We start from the raw sequence: 25,474 nt of genomic DNA, 5'->3' as shown, positions 1-25,474 counted from the left end.
AGACCTAAATAGCTTGAAATAGATCTACAGTAGTCCCTCGCTATACCGCGCTTCACCTACTGCGGCTTCACTTCATCGCGGGTTTCTGAGGAAGTCGATCGGCAGATTTAAACAGCCCACCGAACTCGATCGGCAGGTTTTTTAAAAAAAATTAAAAATCTAAAATTGTAAATACTGTATTTAAATACTGTATCTAAAATAAATACTGTGTGGGAAGGGTTTATAAACACTTAAAACAATGAAAACTTACCAAACAATTACAATATAAATACTTAAATAAGTACTATCAGTCGATAAATTCCCCATCGCGGATTTCACCTATCGCGGCCAGGTCTGGAACGTAACACCTGCGATAGGTGAGGGACTACTGTATACTAGTCTCCATTCATTTTCATTATCAGCAAAAAAAATGTTACATGCATACGTTTGTATGGATGGATTTGTAGACATACATATGATATGTGGGCATATGTAGGTGTGTGTGTGTATGTGTGTGTGTCTATGTCGATATCAGTAAGACAGTGCTAGAAATGAATGGTTTGGATTATTAGCAACTGTGTTCATTTGCAAGGAGAGTTTTAGAATAATTATTCAGTTATGCATAAGTCTAAAAGTATTTCAAAATAAGATAGTCACAAAACAATTTAGTATTGGTATCAGGAAACCATGTATGGATTACAGTAGTCTAGGCTATGCGCTAAGCTCAACTTGAAGACACTTTACATTACTTTATAAACCACATTTAAGTATAATTTGTTGGTTTTTTAAATTGTAGAGACTATAGGATGAACTATTGATATGAATTGATATTAGTGCTGAAGAAAGCTTCTTGAGCCTTGCAGAAGTTTAGAAAAAATGAATCTGGATCAGTATGGCATTTTTCTTTCCAAATTTGGTTATGTTTATGAATGAGAATCACTGAGAGACTGTCAAAAAGTTGAAGTTGTTTTAATAGGCATTAAAATATTATTAGTTGCTACAGTAATACTGTATATTTTAAGACTACACTACATGTATTTTTTACATAGTTGCTGCATTGTTACACTCCCTCACTTAAAAAGGAAGTAGGCCTTATAGATATATGATTAATTTAGATTGTAAATTAGTATCTTTATTTAATAGGTGTTTGTTCTATTTCCAGAAACAACTGCTTTTAGATTTGTGTTTTCCTGAAGCACTGAACTATAATATTCCTTTGATTAGGAGCAAAAAAGATTCAAGAAGGCCAGAAAAAAGATAACTCTGATAGTGTAAGATGAAAAGTCTGTAACAACAAAAAGATTTTCAAATGGTAAAATCTCACTAAAATAGGGGCATGGCCTTTCAATGGGCAAAGCTTCCTTTGAACTCTATTCAAAGCTATGAGTGGTCTTCAAAAGAGAATTAAAAGAGAATTATTTCTGCCACCATTCTGTTTCATTCATGGAATTTTAGGGGGACCCAGATGTTGTAATCTGCTATTGTAATTTGCTTCTTTCATCTTTTGATAGAAAACCGTTAAGGTGGAGGAGGGAAAATCCTTTCAAAGTTTTTCTGTGAATATACCATGAAAGAGCTCTTTTCTATATTCTTATCAACTTTAAAATGTTTATAGAATGTATAATGTATTTCTCATTGTTATGCATGAAAGAATATGCTCTTTTGGAACAAATACAGATTTCAAAGATATAAATATAATAAACTCATAATTGATTTGGGCTCATATAAAAATAGAATCAATAAAAGAGGAACAATATTACCAAAAATCATTTCCAGTCAAAATATTTCAGTATTTTGAACTAGTTTCTAAACATAGCTACTTGAGAGAAATTTAAGGTAACAAAAACACGAGAGTGTTAACACACTGTTTTAACCCAAGATTTATATCAAGTGAATAGATGCCATCTTGGTTCCCTTTACTGCAGACATTGTAACAAGCAGCAAAACCAAGGTATAGTGTCTGTATTAAGGGGATATGTTCTGAATTTGTGCTACACAGTGAGTCTGATTCCTTGTATAAAATTTGGCTCCTTGGGAATTAAAAATAGCATTCACATGCTCTTTTTACCTAAGGGTTTATCTCAGCAGGTTATGCAAACATCGTTACAATATCCTTATGTAATTAAGTATGTCTAATAATGGCTGTATTTGCATTTTCCCCATTATGTGAATGTTCTGTATCATTGCAACAATTATCTGAAATGTACTAATTGCTAAATACAGAACTTATTTGCATTTAAAGAAATATGAAAATATACTTTCTACCTAATTATTTATGATTCTAATTTAATTTTTAATTGTTGATTTAATATTTTGTATATTTCACAGTAAACTACTATGTGATGAATGTATGCATTTTAATAAAAATATAAATAACATGGAAGTTATTAATATATAAACTCTATTTAGCTGCAGTAGCTATATCGGTATACAGAAGCAAAGTTATGACCCAAACTATTTTCAAACACTGTTTGACAGGGATTAATTCTTGATTAGTTTTGTACTTAACATATTTTCAGGTGTTGCATGCATTGGTAATAGGCAGTATTGGGTTCCACTTACCTTTGCTACCGGTTCGGAAATGGGAGCATACTGGTGCAATGCTTCTGCGCATGCTCTAGAAGCTTCTGTGTTTTTTTATTACATCCAGGTGGGTGGGCGGAGCCTCCCACTACCACCACAGCTATCAGTTTATTGAACCGCTGCAAAGCAATAGCAACTCATCACTGCTAATAGTCCTCAGAGAGGGGTGGCATACAAATCTAAATAATAATCATAATCATAATCATAATAGGTTTCTTTTTCCCACAGAAATTCACTTCTGCGGGAAAAGATCAGACAGATAGAGTTAGCATCCTTATTTTTGTGGTAAAAAATAACTGGCATTCTGTTATGATGTCTGGACTGAATCAGTGTCTTGCCTGATTTCATCAGATGAATTATTAAGTTAGACTTTAATAAGAGACACGCTAGTTTATTCCTTGGAATCTTAGTCATTATGCTTCATTACTGCTTTGTTCTCTCTGTAGTTGCACATTACGTATGTAGCATACGTTGTGCTTTTTCCATTTTTGGCAGTTCCTTAGTAGGTTTTCTTATTTTTATTTTTGGGGAACACTAAGTATTTGCATTTCTTAATTCTTTGAACAACTGCAACAGAAACATCTCTAGCTAAAGTATTATTAACAAGTTTTGTACAATTCAGTAAAGTTAGCCAATCTGAATTACAAGAACTTGTTATTAGATTGAAAGAAAAAAAATACAGGCAGCTGTTTGCTATTTTTTTAGCAGTTGTCTGGATTTTTTTCAGCTGAAAAAGGATGTTCTGGTATTTATTTATTACATTTATATGTTTACTCAGAAGTGACCAATCTGATTATAGCTTTAAATCAATGGTACTTTGTTCAAAATTGGCTAATGCATCTTTGTAGCCTTTCAGAATAATGGATGCACATGAGAAGCCATAGGATTTTAATTTTTCATGTATTTGCCTGACACCAGGGAAACTGGAAACTATCCGGTATAATTAAAAGGAGCAAGCTGGCTGGAAAAATAGAAGAAGCTTAAGACAATATAAAAGAATGTGAATCAAGATGGAAGTGTCTATTTTGAGTAGACTTCAATGAAGCACTATATTTGAAATGCAGTGGGGTACTTAGAAGAACTCAGCAAGCTTTTTGAGAAGGGTAATGTAATGGCCCAACTGGTCTCCCAAAAGGAACTGGGCTCAGATCTTTGGTCAAGAAGGCTTTGAGTGCTATGGATGAGTTTAAGACATCATAGTTGGCTTGGGATTTCCATGCTGGTATTGTGAAAAATGACTCTTGGTATTTGAAGATCTCTGTTTAGCCACCAGATATGTGAAGCTTAGGTCTCTTGGCAAATACCTTGGTTATTGGCCTTGGTTTTTGAGCGGTTAATTTCTAGCAATTCTTCTTGATAGTACTCAGCAAGTTTATAAAGAGTTCACTTTGGGCCAATGTGCCTTTTTTGATAGATGGAAAGATTGATTGTTCAATTTGTTTCCGAATGGATAAAACGGAGGGGAACTAGAGTGCACCCCTGTCTCATACCTCATTTGACTTACCATCTTGTAAATTTGAGTAGCAATACTTCCCTTTGTATTTGCTTTGTTGCCCTACTCTTATGTTGTGTAGTTTTCTTGGAAAAAGGAAACAAGCTACTATATAATGTGTTGTGGCAACGAACAAAAAATTACACAAAAAGCATAATCTCTAAAGCAGAGTTATTGTTCTCAGTTAAGTTTTCTGCTTGAATATGGAGTTAATACTGAAATACTAGAAGTAGTTCAAGAATTGTTGAGTCGATGCATATAAACAAAACAGTGCATTCAGAAACATTCTGGTGTTTATTTTTATGACTTTTCTTAAATCTTTCTACAAAATGTTGTGCAAGATATTCTTTTGCAGAATCTTTTTATTTTAAATATCCTTTAGAATATAAAAGGACAAAAAACTGTTAGTTGCCCTCACATTCATAATCAAATATATTAAGGTACAGTGATCCCTCGATTTTCGCGATCTCGATCTTCGCGAAACACTATATCGCGATTTTTCAAAAAATATTAATTAAAAATATTTTCCCACCCGATGACGTCACTCTCTTCCTTTCTCATCTTTCTTTCTCTCTCTCTTTCTCTATCTTGCTTCTTCCTCTCTCACACTCTCTTCCTCCCTCTCTCATCTCTTTCTTTCCTTCTCTCTCTTTCTCTATCTGTCCCCCTCTTGCTCTCGAGCGGCGGGTGGCGGGCGGGCGGGCGGCGGGCAGGCAGCAGCGAGGAGCCGAAGATCGGGGTTTCCCCTTTGCGTGGGCGGCGGGGAAACCCCGATCTTCGGCTCCTCGCTGCTGCCGCGCTGCCGAGCAGATCAGCTGCTGGGCGGCCGAAGGAACCTTCCCTGGGTCTTCCCCGCCGCCCACGCAAAGGGGAAACCCCGATCTTCGGCTTCTCGCTGCTGCCGCGCTGCCGAGCAGATCAGCTGCTGGACGGCCGAAGGAACCTTCCCTGGGTCTTCCCCGCCGCCCACGCAAACTCCACCATCTGCTCATGCGCGGCCATGGAAAAAGGGCGCGCATGCGCAGATGGTGTTTTTACTTCCGCACCACTATATCGCGAAAAATCGATTATCGCGAGGGGTCTTGGAACGGAACCCTCGCGATAATCGAGGGATCACTGTATTTTGTTTCTGCAGCTTAATTACTATTGAAATTTGCTTTCTATCTTTGTTCAACATTGTGAAATTGGAAATTTTATTAGCCTGGTTTCATATACAGCTGTTTTGTTTCTATAGACTCTGCTTAAATGGAAACCACTTCTGGGAACTTGATGGTCTCTACTGACATAGGCTTAGCATAGCCACTGTACCACCCCAGAGATTGCAATGAGTGGAGGAGGGGAACAGCCGGATATTCTTACTGTGGGGATATTGGTAAAAGAAAGATGGAAAGTGGTAAGTATGTAAGTTTTATTGATTTTTTTCAGATGTTTGGTATTATAACATTCAATCAAATAAAAAGAAATCAAAATGTTATGTATATAATTTTAAGAGAGCAGACATAGCTATAAAACTGCAAGACGGGAGAAGATTGTGCATTACATCCTTCTTAAATACAGTCTGTAGCAGGATGATACATGAATAATCAGATTATGGCTTACCTAATACGATGGCTGCAAAGAAATAATGAAAATACAATAATATTATCAATGTTTTTCAGGAATGGATTCCTATATGTTACATCTGGTTAGCTGCTTTATCAGTCAGTGTTCTGCTTCTGCTCTTTTCCTGGATTCTTATTAGTTGAAAACTTCACTTTTCCTCCTTTTCAGTAATTCTTACATAATATTTTTAAAATGTTTTGTAAAATAATAGTTCTGCCTTTATTAGGCTAGTATGATGCAATTTTCTAAGCATTCTTTGCTAGTTTAAGTTAACCTCTTTTCCCTTTTTATGTTTGCGATTAACTGTCTGAACACAATCTCCTTGATGTCTGCAGACTGAGGTTTCTTGGGTTTTTTTAGTTAATGTACAAACATAACCCCTCCCTCTTTGTTTCTGTCATGCATACACACTCATTCATAGGAAGAAGCTGAAAAATCCAACGGGACAAATGAGTAGAGAGAAGGGCAGTAGGAGGAGCATGGATTTGACTGAATGGATCTGTTTGTGTCTGAGTGAGACAGGAATATTTAGAGGCAATATGTATTTTTGAGAGAAAATGATGGGGGCTTGTGGTCCTGCTTGAGTAAAAGGGTTTTTTTTAATGTATGATGGAAAACAATTTCAAATGTATCTATACAACAGGCTATTCTCTTTTAGAGTAAGTAGCATTATATAAGGCTTAGAAAAGAAGAAAATTATAAATGAAATAAAGACATTAGGTAAAAAAAGATATGTAGGTAAATCTAGTTTATACCAACGTTTTATCTTTCTATTTTAAATTTTACCATATCCACACAAGATTTCATGTGCTATTTCTCTCCTTTATTTAATGTTTTCTGGCAATAAGACATGAGAATAGGGTGGTATATCCAGAACAACGCAAGCAGGATTTTTCTACACTACAATTGGGGCAGAAACAGGAATGAGAAATACTTGCCAGAAGAATATTTTAGTAATTAGCAATGACACAGCTAAAGCATATTAAGTGAAATGCAGTATCTTTTCTCAGAACTCTTGGATCCTACACATATTCATCAAATGATAATTATTCTTAGTGTAAATTTTTATTTATTTAATCAAGAACAATTTTTTTAATATACATAGATATAACATTACAGTGTTCCCTCGCTTTTTTCGGGGGATGTGTTCCAAGACCGCCCGCGAAAGTTGAATTTCCGCGAAGTAGAGATGCGGAAGTAAATACACCATTTTTGACTATGAACAGTATCACAAGCCTTCCCGTAACACTTTAAACCCCTAAATTGCAATTTTCCATTCCCTTAGCAACCATTCAGATTATTAGTCAACATGTTTATTTATTAAAGTTTATTAAAAAAAATATTTATTAAAGGCAGACAAAAGTTTGGCGATGACATATGGCATCATCGGGTGGAAAAAACCATGGTATAGGGAAAAAACCCGCATTTTTTAATTAATATTTTTGCAAAACCGTGGTATAGACTTTCCGCGAACTTCGAACCCGCAAAAATCGAGGGAACACTGTATATACATAAGATGGGTACTGATAAGAGCGAACATTAGGACAGGGACATTACAATGGTCATTTATATAAAGAGTGTTGATTTTAGTATGCTGCCTTGGAGTACACCGCTGTTAACAGGAACGGGATTAGATATGGCGCTCCCTACTTGTTGTCTGTTTGACAGGAACCCAGTTATCCAGTCATATAGGGATCCAGAGATGGTATAGGATTTCAGTTTCAGAAGTAGTTTATCATGAACCACTGAGTAAAAGGCTTTACAGAAGTCTATATAAATTGCATCTATTTCTTTGCCCTGGTCAAGCTTTGAAGTCCATATGTTTTTGCAGTGTAGTAGTTGTAGATTGCAGGATAATTTTTTTCTAAAACTGAATTGCTTGTTGGAAAGTAGGTTGTTAGTTTACAGATGGAGAGTAATGGATTGATTCTATGACTTTGCATGTGACGCAGCATAGAGAGATTGTTCTGTAGTTTTCTACTAGACTGGGATCTCCCTTTTTGAAGATGTGAATGACCATGGCTAGTAACCATAGGTTTGGTAGGGAAATGGTCCTGTAGGGCTTTTCAAACATTATGCTTAGTGTTTCAGCTATGGCTGTGGAGAGCTATTTTAGGAAGTATGCACATGTCCATCAGATCCGATTGATAGGAAAGGTTTAATGTTTTTTTAACGTTGTCTTCATTATATTTGTGTTAAATTGTTGTATTTGTGGAATGACTATAGAGGTTTGGGTATGAGCCATTGCTGTTTACAAAAACTGAGCCTAAGAATGTGTTGCAGAGGTTAGCTTTGTTTATTTCATCGTAGCATTATTTGTTGTTGGTTCCTTTTAATGGTGGGAGGGGTCTCGAGTCCTTGAGTTTGTAGAAGACATGGTTTGATTTTGTGCGCAGAAGGCTTTTCTCTTGTTTGCTATTGTAGTTGGAGCATTCAGTCTTTATTTGGTAGCATATATTTTTGTAGCGGTTTTTAAGTTAGTTACATACCATGCTTTGTTTGCTCGGCAGAGGGATTTTGGGGGGATTGTAGCTTCCTTATTCATATGGGTAGTTTGTTTTTCTTGGTTAAGGAGGTTATCAGTGGTAGTTGATAACCACTGATAGTTCTTTTGATTTTGAGCAAGAAGATATTATATAGATGATCGACAGTGTTACAGCCAGAGAGTAGAGTTTGCTAGTCAAGAGGTCGCTGTCTATGAGTTCATAGTTGGCTTTTTAAACATTTTTCTTGGGTGTCCCATTTTTAAGGTGATTCTTGCAATTGTGTAGATTGAGGCTGAAGTCTATCATGTTCTGGTCACTGTTGGAAAAGAGTTCTTTTATTTGTAGTCCATAAATTATGCTTTTTCTGTTGTAGAATATGAGGTCGAGGCAGTTGTTGAGTCTAGTACAGTGATCCCTCGATTAGCACGGCCTCGATTAGCGCGAAACGCTGCAACGCGGTTTTTCAAAAAATATTAATTAAAAAATAATTAATAATAAAATAATCAAAATAATAATCAGTCTTCTATGTTTCTTTGTTTCTATAAGTCCGCGCTAGTTCTCTCTCGCTTTCTCTCCCTGTTGCCGGCGTGGTATATGAGAGAGAAAGAGAGAGGCAGAGGTCGGGCGCATTACCGGGAGGTGGAGGCGGCGTGGGGACGCTGGGTGCCAGGGACACCGAGGAGGGGGTGGACGTGGCCTCTCAGCTGCAGAGCCGAACAAGGGCGGAGGCAACGGCGGAGTCCGGCGCTGGGGCCATGCGGGGCCGCTCATCCAGGGGGGCGTGGACTGGCAAGTCGCCCTCCTTTCTCTTTCTTTCTCTCTCTTATACCACACCGGTAACAGGGAGAGAAATAGAGAGAGCGGAGGGCACCTTGCCGGTCCACGCCCCCCTAGATGAGCGGCTCCGCATGGCCCCAGCGCCGCCCAGGCAAAGGGGAAACCCCAAGATCGCTTGCCGCTTGCCGTATTGCAGCGAAGGAGGCGAAGCAAGGCTCCAAGCTGCAATACGGCAAGCGGCAAGCGGCAAGCGATCTTGGGGTTTCCCCTTTGCCTGGGCGGCGGGAAGACCAAGGGAAGGTTCCTTCAGCCGCCCAACACCTGATCCGCTCCGCAGCGCGGCAGCAGCGAGGAGCCGAAGATGGGGTTTCCCCTTTGCCTTTACCCCATCTTCGGCTCCTCGCTGCTTCCGCGCTGCGGAGCAGATCAGCTGTTGGGCGGCTGAAGGAACCTTCCCTTGGTCTTCCCCGCCGCCCACACGCAAACTCCACCATCTGCGCATGTGCGGCCATGAAAAAAAAATGGCGCGCATGCGTAGATGGTGTTTTTTACTTCCGCACCACTATAACGCGGAAATCGATTAGCGCGGGAGGTCTTGGAACGTAACCCCCGCGCTAATCGAGAAATCACTGTATTGTTTGTTACTAGTTGGTCGAGGCCCAGATTGGTAACAGTGTTGTATAGGGTTGTACAGATGGGTTCAATCCTGCATTCGTTTAGGGTCCAGTTAATGAGAGGTAGATTGACGTCTCCAAGAAATATAAGAGGGTATGGGCAGGAGGCTGCCCATGTTAGCAGTGAAGCTAATTTGTTCCCATATGTGATCTTGTACTCTGGGGTGTGTAACAAAATGTCAGAATATCAAGCCATCATCAGTAAAGAGTCTAGTTTGGGAGCCCTGTGGACAGATGGCTAAAATGCAATAGCTGTTGGAAAGGACAAAACAGCCAAAAGATAATGATGTGCATCTTAGTTATATTCCGTCTCAGTTAATGGGAAGACTTCCAACATAAAACAATTACAAGACAATCTGTCATGGCTGACTATGCATTGTTATCAAGGGTCCAAAATTGATATACTGAGTATAAACATCATAATAATGATCATAAAAGACTTGAATCTGAATCTGAATACTTAAGGAAGAGTATGAAGGATAAACAAAATAAGTTCTAGGACTGATCTCTGAGGGATAAATGTAATAAGAAATTCCCAAGACTAAAAATCTAACATGCAACATTGCAAAACAACGAGAAGGAAGGAAAAAAGTAGAACCAATAACGTACCCATATCCATGGATCCTAATGTCTATAGCTGTTTCTAAATGGTCAAGTGGGTTAAATACTGCTGTAAGTTTTTTTAAAAAAGGAAAGTCTGGCACTAAGGTAAAGGATATTTTGGGCACCAAAATATCATTTAGAATTCAAGAAGGTGCTATCTCAGTTGAATGGCTTGCTTCGAGTCTTGCTTGATATGCATTGAGAAGGCCATTAGAATATAAGTGAAAAATCCATTGTGAGAAGGGAACTCTTCTAAAGGTGCTTTTTCAGGAAGCAACTGGACTTCTTTGCTTTTTTTTTTGAAGACGATTTGCTTCTCATCAAAGAAGCTTCTTCAGCTCTGACAGGATAGTTGTGAAATGGAAGGTTTTATATTCCGTGCAGATAGTATTCATTTGCATCCTTTTAGAGCAGACCTGGGCAAGGGGCGGCCCATAGGCTGCATCCGGCCTGCCCGCTGTCTGTGATCGGCCCGCCCGCTATCTGTGACCAGTCTGCAGAGGTCAGGGTCCGCTCCAGTGTGAGGATGAAAGAGTTCACCACATCTGCCAAGCAGGAACCAGAGGAGTCCCGGCAGACACGGTGAGCTCTTTCATCCTCGAACTGAAGCGGACCCTGACCTCCTACCAAGACCGGCTGAGTACAGAAACCACGCAAACACTCCAGCGCAGTGACTGTGGTGCACCATGTTGCCATAAAGCAAAAAATTAGGGGTCTGTAGAGTGGGTCTGAGTGTTTAGGTCTGAGTGTTTAGGTATTGGATAGAACTGAGTTAATTATATTAATCCGGCCCTCTAAAACCATCCCAATTTCTCATGCGGCCCCATGGCAAAATTAATTGCCCACCCCTGTTTTAGAGGGTCATTGAAGCACTTGGAGGTTTATCTGTGTTCTCAGGGTCACCTGAGTAGTGTTTCTGGTTTCTATAGACTGCAATTTTTTTCTCTAGAAGTCCATTCCTACTTCCATACCATCCCAAATTGTATAGTTAAAAGTCTGTAGAGATTCTCAGTCATATCACTCTCAAAGGTGCACCTTTGGGTTGTCCCAAAGGTGCTTTTTCAGGAGGCAACTGGACCTTCTTGTTTTTTCTTTGAAGAAGTTTTTCTTCTCATCTAAGAAGCTTCTTCAGCTCTGAAGAAATATTTCTTTGTGGAGGAAAATCTATTTCCTGTATCAATAGAGCATATAACAGGATTGCTAGGCACTACAGCCAAATGGACAAATTTTCAGTACTTGTCTCACAGGCGAATGAATGCCTACATCTAGATAGTTTTTACAAGATTGCAGCAAGATGGGGTTCTCCCTTAGGAGAAGCATCCTGATAGCAGCAGATGGTAATAGACAACGAGTTGCTTTACCCCCTAATTTAAAGGTTCCAGAGCAGAGAATTCTGCAGCCAATATACAGTTGTTAATTTAAATCAAACATATGTTTTTATTTTTTAAAATTTTTATTAAAGTTTATTGTGGTATAAAATACAAATGGAAATAAAGATTTAAAAAAGGAGAAAGGAATGCAAAATAGAAAGAAAAAGATACACCCTGACTTCTGACTCTTTAGTGTGTAGCAAAATACAAAGTATAGTTGCAAGCTCAACTTTTTGCTTTATATTTTTAGTAGATACAAGCCATTTCTACAACTACAAGAATAATTTAGTCATCAAAATCTAAAATCAGAGTTTCATCTTTTTTCTCTTTTGAGAATAAAGTCTTGAAGCAGTTTCCGCTTGGAAACAGGACTGGATAACTGTTCTCACTTTTTACCTCCATTCTTTCACTTGCGGATTGTCATGTCTTTCCATTTTTTTCACGTAGAAAATAATTGTTACTGCCTACATATATAATAACAAAGTTCCTATTTTTTTAATGTATTTTCTCCAATAGTCCTAAAAGGAAAAGTTTATGTTTCAATTGTTTAGTTGTTTTAAGAATCTTCTGAATTAAGATAAAAAATCTGACTTAAATATTGCTTTCCTTTGTCACCAACGTACACCAAAGATGATAGAAAATATCTTCTTTACATTTACAACAAATATTTGAGACACCTTTATACATAAAATAAAATAAATTTAATAAATAAATAAACAAAACATTTACATATTTTTCAAACAGATGGAATACTGTAATTTTAATGTGCTAATGAAATAAAGTCTTTTAATTAAAATTTTACATATAGTTTTACATTAATTATTTTATTTTAATGCTATTGTTTCTGCTAAAAAAAGTCCAGAGATATTACATATTTTTTCAAGACAGCATTTTAGGAAGGATACTCTTGTTTTTGTGGTATTTCTAGAATTATAGCTTTTGCAGTGGTGCCTGTTATTTAACAATAAGGAAAAATCAAATGTTTTACATTTGATTAAATCTACATATAAAACTAGATTTCCAATTAAAATTCCTATATATAATTAGCTACGATTTATTTTAAATGGATGCTAATCCTATTCTATTTTTTATTTTTTATTTTTATGGCACTCACTCCAAAATGGACTCAGAGCGATACATTTTAGTACATTCTTCTAGCAGTCTTATTCTTTGCATGGTTCCACCTTTATAACTGATGGGGAACATGAAAATTCTGGATGTTAATATCTTGATTTTAAGAATACTATCATGGAGCTTTTTTAATTTTCTGAAACAATTGCTCATATACAGCCAGCAATGTTATTTTAGAATTTCTATTATTTTGCCTAATGTATTTTTCAGCAATAATAAAAAATAAGTGTACATCATATAACAGTACAGTTTAAATATGCTTAGTAATTAGACAATATTCAAAGTTTATATTAGGTAACACAAAAACTTTATTTTTTAAATAATGCACCAGATTGATACCCATTTTTATTACAGATAAAGAAGATTGGAGGTGGAGGATTTGGAGAAATTTACGATGCAATGGACATACTTACTCGAGAGAACGTTGCACTGAAGGTCGAGTCAGCACAGCAGCCGAAGCAAGTTCTGAAAATGGAAGTCGCTGTGTTGAAAAAACTGCAAGGTTAGAAGATGAACAAAGATCCTTATACTTTAGCAGCTAAGCCTCTCAAAGATGTTGCTAATGTATAGCAATTGTCCTATTGTTCTGAAAGTCAAAAAACAGTGGGACAACCTTGATAAATCAGGAAAAGGGTCTGAGAATGAATAAGATTCATTGATCAAGTGGCAGCCAAATTTAATAAATAAACAGCTTTTCTGAATGCAGTTCTGTGTTTATTAGAAAGCTTACTGAGTTAAGTAAGTCTTCATTATACACCAGTATGATAAGGATTGTAACTTTAATCACATGTTGAGGTTAAAAATAGGAAAGTTAAATTTACATTGACCTTAATAATAACTTAAATAGCTTGGTTTATATGCATGAATGAAATATGGCAGCATTCATGTTTTTAAGTTTTTGTAGTTAGGGATTGAGAATGCAGAATGTTTTTATTTTGAGTTTTGGAGATAACTATAGGAAGCCTCTGTACAAATCAATGGTGAGACCACACTTGGAGTACTTGTACAGTTCTGGTCACCTCACCTCAAGCAGGATATAATGGAACTGGAAAAAGTGCAAAAAAGGGCAATAAGTATGATCAAAGAAATGGAGCACCTTCCTTATGAAACCAGATTGCAACGCCTTGGTCTCTTCAGCCTTGAAAGATGGCGTTTAAGGGTGGCTTGATCAAAGTGTATAAAATCATGCATGGGATAGAAAAGGTGAATAGAGAAAAATTATTTTCTCTATCACACAATACTAGGACAAGGGGGCACTCCCTAAAGCTCATAGGTAAGAAAGCAAGGACAAATCAAGGGAAATATTTCTTCACCCAGCGGGTCGTTGGTTTGTGGAATTCACTTCCAGAAGAGGTCGTGACAGCTGTCTGCCTTGATAGCTTCAAGGCAAGATTAGACAGATTCATAGATGCCAAGTGTATCGGTGGTTATTGAAATTGATGTTCATGTGCCGCCTCTATGTTGGTTGAGGCAGGCAGGATTCCCTTGAGTACCATTTGTTGGGGGTCAAGGGAAAGGGAGGGTTTTGCCTTCTCTTTCTGCTCAAGATCCCCATGTACAATTGGTGGGCCACTGTGTGACACAGAATTCTGGACTCAATGGGCTTTGGCCTGATTCAGCATGGCTCTTCTTATGTTCTTATGTTCTTAAACTTGTTTAAATTTTGGAAAAATAAATGCATTCCTGCTGCCCCCCCCCCGCCTTAATCATTATAGGCTACACTTGTCATATCAGTAACTAACACAGGGGACCCCCCTTATCCTTTGCTTTTCCATCTACTTTTAATATGCAAATAATTTCAGCATTTATCAGAACTCAGAAACTGGTTCAAATCTTGGAATAGTATAGCTGTAGGTTTGATGGGAGGTAAAAGAAACCAAATGTCAAACCCAACAACATAGATCTGTCCATGAATAGTCAAGTTTGATGGACTTTTACCTTTATATTGTAAATATCTTCTTTTACTGTATTTATAGCCTGTTATCTATTTTTTATGTGAATGAGAAAGACAGACGATTGGCTTTAATGCTGGATTTGAACATCTGATAACTTGATGTCTTGTGCATACTTTAAGACTTTATGTAAAGAAATAAAATGCTAGTATGAATCTTGAGTACAACCCAGCATTTGTTTTCTTATTACTGAAAAAAAAAACATTTTTAAAATCTTCCATAAATCGATCCATTCACTGTTTGTGGTTGTTTATTTTAGGAACTTTTTGTATGAGAGAGAGCTGAAAGCTTTTAAGGCTTTAAATTGTGCCAGATTGCTTCTATCATAGAACTGATGACTTTAGGCATGTTTGATATTCCATTACAAATTCTTGAAACTGGATGAAGAGAGATGATAGGATGAACTCATAACTCTCCAGCTGTCCATCTTTTATGATATAAATACTGTATCTATAAAAGAGAACTTGCAATGTGCTTAACAACTGGGTATGGTCACAAAGATAAGTCTGGCAAGTGTGAGTTTACCTGTTCGTACTGCATTGAAGAAAATATTCCAATAAACAACTATTCAAAGAAGTGGAAAAAAGAAATCAGAGCCAGGATTATTATTTCTCAACATGGCTTTATGGTGTAGTAATAAATTTTGATGCTGTCCAGATTAATGGTCATAAAAGGATAGAATTTTTTGAATTTTTTAATAGGCTGGATTCACCATTTTGTTTTTTAGCTGCTGCTTACTTATTTGTTTTATTGATTTGCTTTTTTATCTTTCAGTTATATTATGAGTTTCCCAGAGTCATTTGTAATTGGGTGACACCTAAATCAAATACCGTAAATGTAAATTAAATTAGAATGTTGGTGTTGTTTACTTTGTGGTGCATTTCACTCAATATTTGCACATTTTTCTTGTAATATTTTTCTATCCATTCTTGACACTTGTTTGCATCTGCTAGATATTGAGTTTTGCAAGCTCTGCCTTAATATCAAGGAACTAGATATGAGTTTCAAATTTATTCCTTTATTTTTAAATTAGCCTTCTAGATTTAATTGCTTCAAAACTTAAGTTATTTGTGTTCCCTTGCCCAGAATATTTAGCTCTAATCGTCATTTGGATTCTGACTGTGATTCATTTTGACTCTTTTTAGGATGTCTTGTTAGTTTTTATCGGCAAAGTCACAGAATTAGATTTTGATGTAGTGGTCATTCCCTTACTGTTTCAAGAAATTAATAAATGTCATTATTTTTCTATTTTCCATAAGAAAGTACAATATTTTGGATAATGTTATAGATAAAAACAGTGCTGCTTCCAAACCAGTTCTGGTTCATTCAGTAGAATAAGTCAAGTTCATATTCTTCGTTCTTGTGTTTGTACATATTTCAGAATCATTCAATGCAAAGGATAATTTTTATCATTCTTATATCAGTTTTTTGAGAATATTTACAGAATTTAAGAGTGAGAAGTTTTGCTCAGGATCTCTTCTTGTTTGGAATTATACAGTATTATATCAAACTAATTTCATTATTTTCCTGTAAATCAGGGGTTCCCAACACCTGGGCTGCGGCCCATTATTCGACCATGGCCTATTTGCAACCAAGCCAGGCGAGTGACGGGCCGATGCACACAGATGTGCGCACAGACTCTTGTGAGTGGCAGGCTGGTGCTCGTGTGTGCAGCTTGACTTGTGTGACCGGTGGGCAAGCAGGTGCATGGCCTGCTCAACTTGTGCCTGCCTGCCTGCCAGTCACGTGGCCCAGTTCTCCTATTTCCCACCCCCTCCAACTGGGCCACCAAACTGCAAAGCTTGAAGACCACTGCTTTATGTAATTATTCAAAATTCAGTGTTATCTTGCATTTTTTGCAAAATTACTGCATTTTGATTTTTTCATTAAATTTTGGGAGAATTGGGACATCAGGTTCAACATAGAAAAAATAGCAGCTCCCATGTTCACATTTGGGTTACATGAATAAGAGAATATCCTCAAAATAAGGTTTTTAGCAGCTCAGTTTTGACAGTATATTCTCATGCTGTTCAGAAGCTCCATGTAGCCACTAGCCCACAGGTTTCATATTATAAAGTATGTAATGAGAAAAGAATGGAAAATATTTATCTTGTGCTTTATAGTTACCTTATACCTAAAGTATCTAAAACAGGTCATTCTCATTGGGTAAATTGCTTCCCTCCCCAGTTTTTGTAGCATCTTTGTTAGATATAGTGATTTGATGGGGTGGAGGACAGTTTAGAAAGAGTTAATGAATACACAGCAGTAAATATTCATAATGAGGAACTTTCACATTCTTGATTCCTCACCCCAATATTTGTCTAATTCAAATTGCATTGGAATATAGTTTTCCTCCTACATCTATTTTTTCTAATTGATATCATCACTCTAACAGCTTACATTTGTAATAAATGTTTTCATTATGCTGTAAGCAATAATTTTGGAAATAGTATTGGTTGGGAAAATGACATAGGGAAAAAAATCTGTTCTCAGTAACACCGTTATAGAAATACAAGCGGTCCTTGACTATTCAAAGTTATGAAATTTGGAAAGTCTATAAAAGTCTTTAGAATAACAGAGTTGGAAGGTACCTTAGAGGTCTTCCAGTCAACCCCCCTGTTCAGGCAGGAAATCTTATACCATTTCAGATAAATACTTGTCCAGCCTCTTCTTAAAACCCTCCAGTGTCGGAGCACCCACAATTTCCAGAAACGGTCATAAAATATCCCATTCCCTACAGTCATGTGATTGAGATGTCAGTAATTGGCAATCTGTTTGAACTTATGATTGGTTGCCAACTGTCCTGCAATCATGTGACAAAGTCAATGGGGAAGCTGCCAGAGAAGATTACAAGTGCCTGCCCCCTGCTGCAGGTTTTCCCCTCCCCTATGTGGTTTCAGAACTGGTCATGGCACGGAAACCGCTTTGGTCACGCTGATGGATGATCTCTGGCGGCACGGGATAGGGGTTATTCCTCTATCCTGGTGCTTCTTGACCTCTCAGTGGCCTTCGATACCATCGACCATGGTATCCTTCTTTGACGTCTGGAGGGGCTGGGAGCGAGAGGCATCATTCTACAGTGGTTCTCCTCCTACCTACGTTCTCAGTCAGTGTTAGCGGGGGGACAGGTCTCTCCTCTCCCCTCTACTATTTAAAATTTACATGAAACCGCTAGGTGAGATCTTCAGATGGCACCTAGCTGATGATACCCAGTTATTCACCCCATGCCAATTCAGTGAAGTGGCTGATGTGATGTGCCTGGAAGCTGGATGGGAGCAAGCAGGCTCAAGCTCAACCTTGACAATACCAAGTGGCTCTGGGCATTCTCTCCGAAGGACCATCTATCCATCAATTGTTCGGGGGGGGGGGGAATTTAACCCCCTCAGAAGGGTCCATAACTTGGGTATCCTCCTGGCTCCACAACTGAGCCTTGACCCCCATCTCTCGGCTGTGGCCGGAAGACCTTTGCCCAGGTTCGCCTGGTATTCCAGTTGAGGCCCTATTTGGACCAGGAGACTCTGCTCATGGTCACTCAGGCCCTCATCATCTCCCTTCTTGATTATAGCAACACACTCTATATTTCCTTCGGATGAAATGCCCAGAGCCATTTGGTCTTGTAGAGTTGAGCTTGAGCCAGATAGTTCAGAATGCAGCCGCACAAGCTGTTGTAGGTGTATCTAGATACACTCATATAACACTAAGTCAAATTACTTAAATTAAATTGAATTGTAACATAATTAGATTATATATGTGGTTTATGCTGCATACTGTACTCTTAAATAATGTTTATGGAGATTCCCAGTCATCTAGGACATGGTTGTCCCAAAGGTGCTTTTTCAAGTGGCAACTACCAAAAGACCTTTGGTACTCTTTAACAATCTAATCAGTCCAAATATAAGAAATCTGAGCAGCTATTTATTATCCAGATGTCAAAAGTAAAGGAGGTAATTATTAATGGGTATGATATATGAAACATGTGATATCCTAATTAGATATACTGGTTTCCTGTTTAAAATCCTAGTAATCTTTAAACTTCTTAATATTTTAGGATCAGGATTAGAGTCTTCTGCTTTCTTCCATACTGTCTCTGCTAGCCTGTTGACATCATCTTTGGAATCTTTCTAAATAACCCCTAAAATCTATTTGCCCATGATTAGAAAGAAGGTCTTTTGAGGGTCTACATCAAAACTTTGAAATACTTTTCTTTTAGGGAGGCCTATAGTGTGTAATCTCATCTGGTGTTTTATTTTTTATTTTTAAATTATCTAAAGATTTAAGTATTTTTGAACAATGGTTATTTGTTAATGTTATAATAATTATTAAATACAAATTACCTAGAAATCTACGGAGGATAAATAAAATGAAAATATTTTAAATAAGAACAAGCTGCCTAATGGAGAAGCAGAAGTCATCTTGGAGAACAATGAATTGTCTTCCATATCTTAGTCTGTATGCACTGCTGAGGTCTTTTTTCTTAGCAATTTTTGCATCACTTTATTTGGTGGGGCACTGAAGAGGCTCTGTAAAGAGTAGTAAGTTTGGTAGGAATATACAGGGAAAGGTATCTTTCAGTTAGCCTAGAGACCTAGACCTAAGACATTTAAAATGTTAAAGGTTAAGGTGTTTGACTAGTAGCCACTCAAATGGATAGCATAGAGTATATAAAGTTAAAATATTACTTTTTTAGTCTTTCAAAGCTATTCAGAAACAGTTGAACAATTTGTGAAAGCTCTTCTGCATATACTGTAATACGTTGCCATTTTCATAAAGAAAGTTATTCGAACATGGACATTTTTTAACAGATTGTAATCTTGGTGACTTACACTCTGGTCACCTCAAGAATGGGATATTACAATGCCCACAACTTGAGGCTTCCTTTGAAAAACCACTTGGAAGCTACAGCTGGTCTACATTGCATCAGCACAGTAATGGATATGACATGGTATGCCTGTGTGACACCACTTCCTCTGCAAGTTGCAGTGGTTACCAGTTGGCTTCTGGTATAGTTCAAGGTCTGGCTACCACCTATAAAGCCCTTCATGGCACATGGCCTGATTATTTGAGTGCTGTTATTTCTGATCCAGCAGAATGAATATTTTTCAAGTCCCTTCAGTTGAATAATGCCATCTAGTAAGAACCCAGGGGCACATCTTCTATGCCATCCTTTGGAACAGGATCCCCTCAGAGATCTGTACGGCTCCCCGCTTGATGGCGTTCCAAAAGACATTGAAAACCTGATTATTTTCCTAGGAGGTAGGTCAGTTGGTGAGGATGTGCTGTTTTTTATGGCTTTCTGAACACATGCTGATTGTTCTATTATAATTCTGCCTTTTTATAAAGTAAAGTGCCCAGAGACTTTGGAAGCTGGACATTTTTTAAACCTATCTAATAAAAAACCAGAATTTCCTGCAGTGTCCTCATCAATGACCTAAATGGCACTTTGTAGCCTCACATAGAAATAAAAATATAGATCTAGACAGCTTTATCAGAAAAAGATTAATCTTAGGTCTGTTAGTTCATCCTGTAGATTTGAAGTTTCTTGAAATGGTAAGATATGGCATTAAGCACTGAGGTTAAAGGTAAAAATGAAAACTAGGGAGGGGCATTTTCTGTAAAAAAAAGATTATACTGATTTTGGAGAAGTTATCCTTATTTATAGTCCAGACTATTCAGGACATCAAATCTTTATTTTGTTCTTTAAAAAAAAATATTTCTGGAAGATTGGTGAAGAACAGATATGCTTTTATGTTTCTCTGGATTTAAGACGGTGAAAGAAAATGAACAAATATAAAATATTTCCTTTTCAGGGAAAGATCATATTTGTCGATTTGTAGGCTGTGGAAGGAATGACAGATTTAATTATGTGGTCATGCAATTGCAGGTGAGTGTTGTTGTTTTTTACTTTTATTACTATGTAAATTGTTAATCATTCACTATGGTTTGCCTTCCTGCATATAAAAAAAGTATTTCTATTTAAGTGAGAAAGGCTGCAAATTAAATCCCAGATATATATCTAATATGTCTAATTTACTGTAGGGTTATTCAGTTTAAATACATTTGGATTCTTCACTGATGCTCAGCTTTATTGCTGAAAATATGTATTTGTGAGCTGATTGTATATTGTTATGCATTTTCATTGCATTTTTAGTCTCATGGGTTTTATTAATTTATAAAAAATAAACCAGTAATTTGGCTAATTGTGGAATTATATAGACTCTTCAGAAGCTTTGAAGCTTTAGTCCATTTATCTAAAGGTTTGAATAGATTTACTTAACAAACTTGTTGCTAACATTATCAACTGTAGTGATTTATTTAATAACTGTGGCAAGAAAGGTTGTATAGTGGGGCAAAACTCAATAAACAAATGTCTCACTTAACAAATTTTGGGCTCAATTGTGATTGTAAGTCAAGGGCTACCTGTATCTTTATTAAGAAAACCATATAGATAGAAAGTCTGATGATATAGTATCAGATATTGAGCTCCTTGTAATTGTTGACTGGAATACCAAAGCTGGAAATATTAAGAAGAAGAATGTAGTTGTCATCAAACAAAGCAACCCAGAGTCCTCACTTGAGGGGCATGGTTGATATTGGAAGACCTAAAAGACCAAATTAGGGACATGCCATGAAAAAAAAAAAATATCCATATTGTCCTTCACATTTGATGGCACATAATCAAATCATATCCTAAGCTCTTCACTTAATTTCTCCATTGATTTAACAGAGATAGAATAGAATAGAATTCTTTATTGGTCAGGTGTGATTGGACAAAAAGGAATTTGTCTTTGGTGCATATGCCCTCAGTGTACATAAAAGAAAATATACATTCATAAAGAATCATGAGCTACAACACTTAATGATTGTCATGGAGGTCAAATAAGCAATAAGAAATCCTGTTTGGATTTTGAAATTTTGGGAATGTGCCATGGGTGCTTTCATTAGAAGGCCGTCATGAATGCTCTTTAAAAAGTCGTGACTGCCATGGTAGATGTAGGCAATCACAAATACACATTTATAATTAAACTACTGAGGTATTTCCTGCCACAATATCTAAGTACAGTGGTACTTCTAATTAAGAACTTAATTTGTTCTGTGACCAGGTTCTTAGGTAGAAACGTTCTTAAGTAGGAGCAATTTTTGCAATAGGAATCAATGTAAAAGCAAATAATGCGTGCAAACCCATTAGGAAAGAAATAAAAGCTCGGAATTTGGGTGGGAGGAGGAGGAAGAAGAAAAGGAGGAGGAGGACAGTCGCTGCCCAGAGCGAAGGGAGCTTTTCTCTGGGGGCTGGCAGAAGTTTATTCCCTCTCCAAGCACCCAGAGAAAGGAAAATACTTTGTTCGTTCTGGACTGCCAAAGCCTCCTTAAATGCCTCCAAAAGGCTCCTCTGGCATCCCAGAAAAGCCCGAGATGGCCCAGATTAAAGGGGGAATGGCAGGAAACTGGCTGAGCCTTCGTACCGCTCTCAAATTTCCTGGAATTTTTTCCGGGCTGGGGTTCTTAAGTAGAAAATGATTCTTAAGAAGAGGCAAAAAAACACCCTGAGCTGAGTAATTAAACAAAATAAAACAGAACCTATGAAATATTCAATTAAAATGAGCTTCTGTAACTTATGTTATTTGTTCATGGATAGAGAAAAGATAAGATCATTCACAGACCCCAAAATAGGTACCAAGTAAATTTTCCTGGAAAAGGCATCTATGCTTGAATACAAAAGTTTGAGCATTCCTAGTCAAGTATAAGTGAACAGCAGTTGACTTAAGTTATTTTAACTTATTCATGGGGCAGTTGAGCACAACACCTTTCTTTAAATTTGAATGCATACGTATACATAGTCAGTGAAGAAAGTAAGGCTGAAAAGAAGTTGAAGATTTCAGCAAGTCAAACATCTGAAATATACCATGAAATCAACAATGAAGCATTAACATGGAAGAAAGTAAATGATAGAAACATAGAAATATAAAAGATTGATGGCAGAAAAAGATCTCATTGTCCATCTAGTCTGCCCTTATACTATTTGGATATATGTTTATCAGAGGCATGTTTAAATTCCATTACTGTGGATTTACCAACCATGTCTGGAATGGAATGACTTACACAATTCTCAGACTGGAGTATTATGAAAAATCTGTAGAGAAATCTCAAACATGTGGTGAATACAAGATGTTCTAAATACATTTCTGAGGTAGAAGATTTTTATAAGGTGAAAAAAAATCCAAAACCAAGAATATAGAGGAAACATTTAGAAGTTGCTATTTCTGCCAAAGATCATGTTACAAAGTGCTGATTGAATCAGTGTTCAAATCTTCCATATTTTTTTTCTTATTTTGAATCTGCAAATCTCATGTTTTAGTCCTAAATTGTTTAGGGGACTTTTCGTGTTTTAGAAAGACTTTAAAATAGTTTAACAAGGAAGAGCAAGCGAATATGTATACTTTTTACCTAAAACCATTTGCTATTTTAACTATTGAAATGGTGTGCTTCTTACATTTGCCAAGAAAAAAATAATTCTAATATCCAGTCAGTTTACCTGCTAAATGTTGATTACCAAAAGAAGATGAGGAAAAAAAAATCTGGTTATTAGTATTTTTGTTTCTTTCAGGGGCGGAATTTGGCAGATTTGCGTCGAAGCCAAACTAGAGGGACTTTCACAATTAGTACAACATTGCGTCTTGGGAAGCAAATTCTGGAATCTATTGAGAGCATTCATTTGGTGGGATTTTTACACAGAGATATTAAACCAGTAAGTTTCTCCAATTATAAAAACCAAGAATTTACTTAAAGTTGCAATTGTTTACATAGCATAGCAGCTTATTATATCTAAATAAATCTGATCTAAAATTATAAAGATACCTGCACCTATTTTAAAAACTAATATTTAATTGTTTATCAATTTATCAATGTTATCACTTTTCAGTTAACATTATGTCAACATATGTAATTAGTTTGTCTAATAATTGCTGTGAGCCAAAACTTGTACTTAACATTAAAAAGCTGAAGGTGAAGGCCCCAACTACTGAGATTATATTAACATTTTTCTCCAGTGAAGTCAGCAAATTCTTCAGAGGATATCTGCCTCCCACTTGACTCAGGGACAGGGCTAGAAATTATATCTGAAATATCCTGTATAAAGAGATATCACCTCTCCCACATTTGACCTTGTCTTACCCTGAAGAGCATGCAAACTTATCCATTCTTCCAAATACTTTCTAATTCTAGAGATCTCCCATTATTTTTTTTAGCTTCATTCTTTTCATTCTTCTCCCTTACTAAACACCTGATAACATGATAAACTCATGAACATCATCTCTTGATTGGCTGGTCTCCATATAGGTATCAGCTTGTTCTCTTCCCCAGAGATGCCAGCTAACACTGCAGCTATGGAATTACTGGCCATAAGACCAAAACAACAGGAGGGTCTGTTACCACTCCTCCAGGGAGCCAGATCATCCTTATACAAAAGATGATTGAAGCTTACAACATGATTTGTTCCATTTACTGAGGAAGCAGCTTTCTCAACAGCTGCTGTCTGCTGAGTCTGCCAGATAACATTTCTAAAGCTCCCATGGCCTTCTGCTCCTTATCAGAGGCCAAATGAACCTCTCTGGATTAGGCCCATGTTAATGACCGACCACTCACCCCCTGGAAAGCCCTTTTTGTGATTCCCAACTGGATTGAACTGTGCAGGGGGGGGAGCAGCACTGTTCTATTTCCCTTCTCCCTCTTTCTCCTTTCAAACAACATCAGTAGACCCTTATCCAGAAATCAGTACCTAGACTTCTATTACAAGGAGAACAGCTGGACTATCAAGGGAAAGATGGGCATCCAGCCTCACTTGCTTTTACACATGAATAAGAGAATTCCCTGCAGGACAAATCAGATACAGAAGAAGAGAACTATCCATGGACTATGAAGATGCCCAGTCAGTCTCCAAATACATCAGGAAAAACAGACTTCCAAGCTTTTCAAAAATGTCTGCAAGTTCTAGATTTCAACAAACCAGAATACTATGGCATCACAGAATCTATGAGCAACAGAGATGTTCCCTGAAGCTAGTATCTCAACAAAGTCTTTTAAGGCAGAAGGGGAGAGGGCATGATGTAAAGAATTGCTCCTTTCTGTCTGCTGAACTCTTTCCTATATACGTTCAACCTCTCCAGTGCCTACCTTCAGGGGAACATGCAGTAAAAATTAAAGATTTTGAAGGTACCTGCAAACATCAGGGGAACAGGAAAATAGAGATCCTGCAGCACAGAAAACAGCCTAGTCACAATGCACTCCCTTAATATTTGGACCAGACAACTAATGGTTCTGTCTGTCTAGACTCTAAATAGCATGGGCAGGGATGAACAAATCTGCTGTTGTGGTCAGTGTTCACGAGAATAATGCCCAGTTTATAATCAGAAGTGTGGCAGCTAATATGGTCACCAGAACATAGGATCATTTTGGATTTAGAGTCTAATACTGAGCTAATTCAAGGAAGAAAAACTTTATAGAGAGAACAGCTTCTGGTCTTGAAGCCCATGAATTATCTTTGCAGCATATTATTATGATCTTGTCTGAATCTTCTGAGAATAAAATATTATCTTTTCTTCATTGAAATCTTTCTAAAAAAGCTCCATGGCAACTTTTCATAATTTTAAGTTAGATAAGTTATCTGCTTACATTGGAGCAGTTGGAGAAATCATGTAAATTTGTAGCTCTAATTAGCTATGTTGGAACTGAAAAATTTATGAGTGGGACAATTGTATTCAAGTTTTGATTCTATATTAAATATTATATATAAAACTCTTGTCTCTATTATCTATATTAAAAATAATATAGT

The 25,474-nt window shown here is 37.0% G+C and overlaps 1 protein-coding gene across 4 annotated transcripts in view; it reads left to right on the top strand.

Annotated features, from left to right (window-relative positions):
* TTBK2 (tau tubulin kinase 2) overlaps nucleotides 1-25,474 on the top strand; it is a 71,871-nt gene that overhangs the window by 8,221 nt on the left and 38,176 nt on the right. For all 4 annotated transcript variants that reach the window (XM_070757798.1, XM_070757780.1, XM_070757788.1 and 1 more), the window contains exons 2-5: nucleotides 5,289-5,447; nucleotides 13,052-13,199; nucleotides 20,457-20,530; nucleotides 23,252-23,392. In XM_070757798.1, coding sequence (XP_070613899.1) covers nucleotides 5,379-5,447; nucleotides 13,052-13,199; nucleotides 20,457-20,530; nucleotides 23,252-23,392 — 432 coding nt within the window. In that variant the 5' untranslated portion in view covers nucleotides 5,289-5,378. The remainder of the gene's footprint in view (nucleotides 1-5,288; nucleotides 5,448-13,051; nucleotides 13,200-20,456; nucleotides 20,531-23,251; nucleotides 23,393-25,474) is intronic.

The sequence above is a fragment of the Erythrolamprus reginae genome, chromosome 1 (assembly GCF_031021105.1).
Source record: "Erythrolamprus reginae isolate rEryReg1 chromosome 1, rEryReg1.hap1, whole genome shotgun sequence".
NCBI classification, from domain to species: domain Eukaryota; kingdom Metazoa; phylum Chordata; class Lepidosauria; order Squamata; family Dipsadidae; genus Erythrolamprus; species Erythrolamprus reginae.
This window is presented reverse-complemented; position numbering and strand designations above follow the sequence as displayed.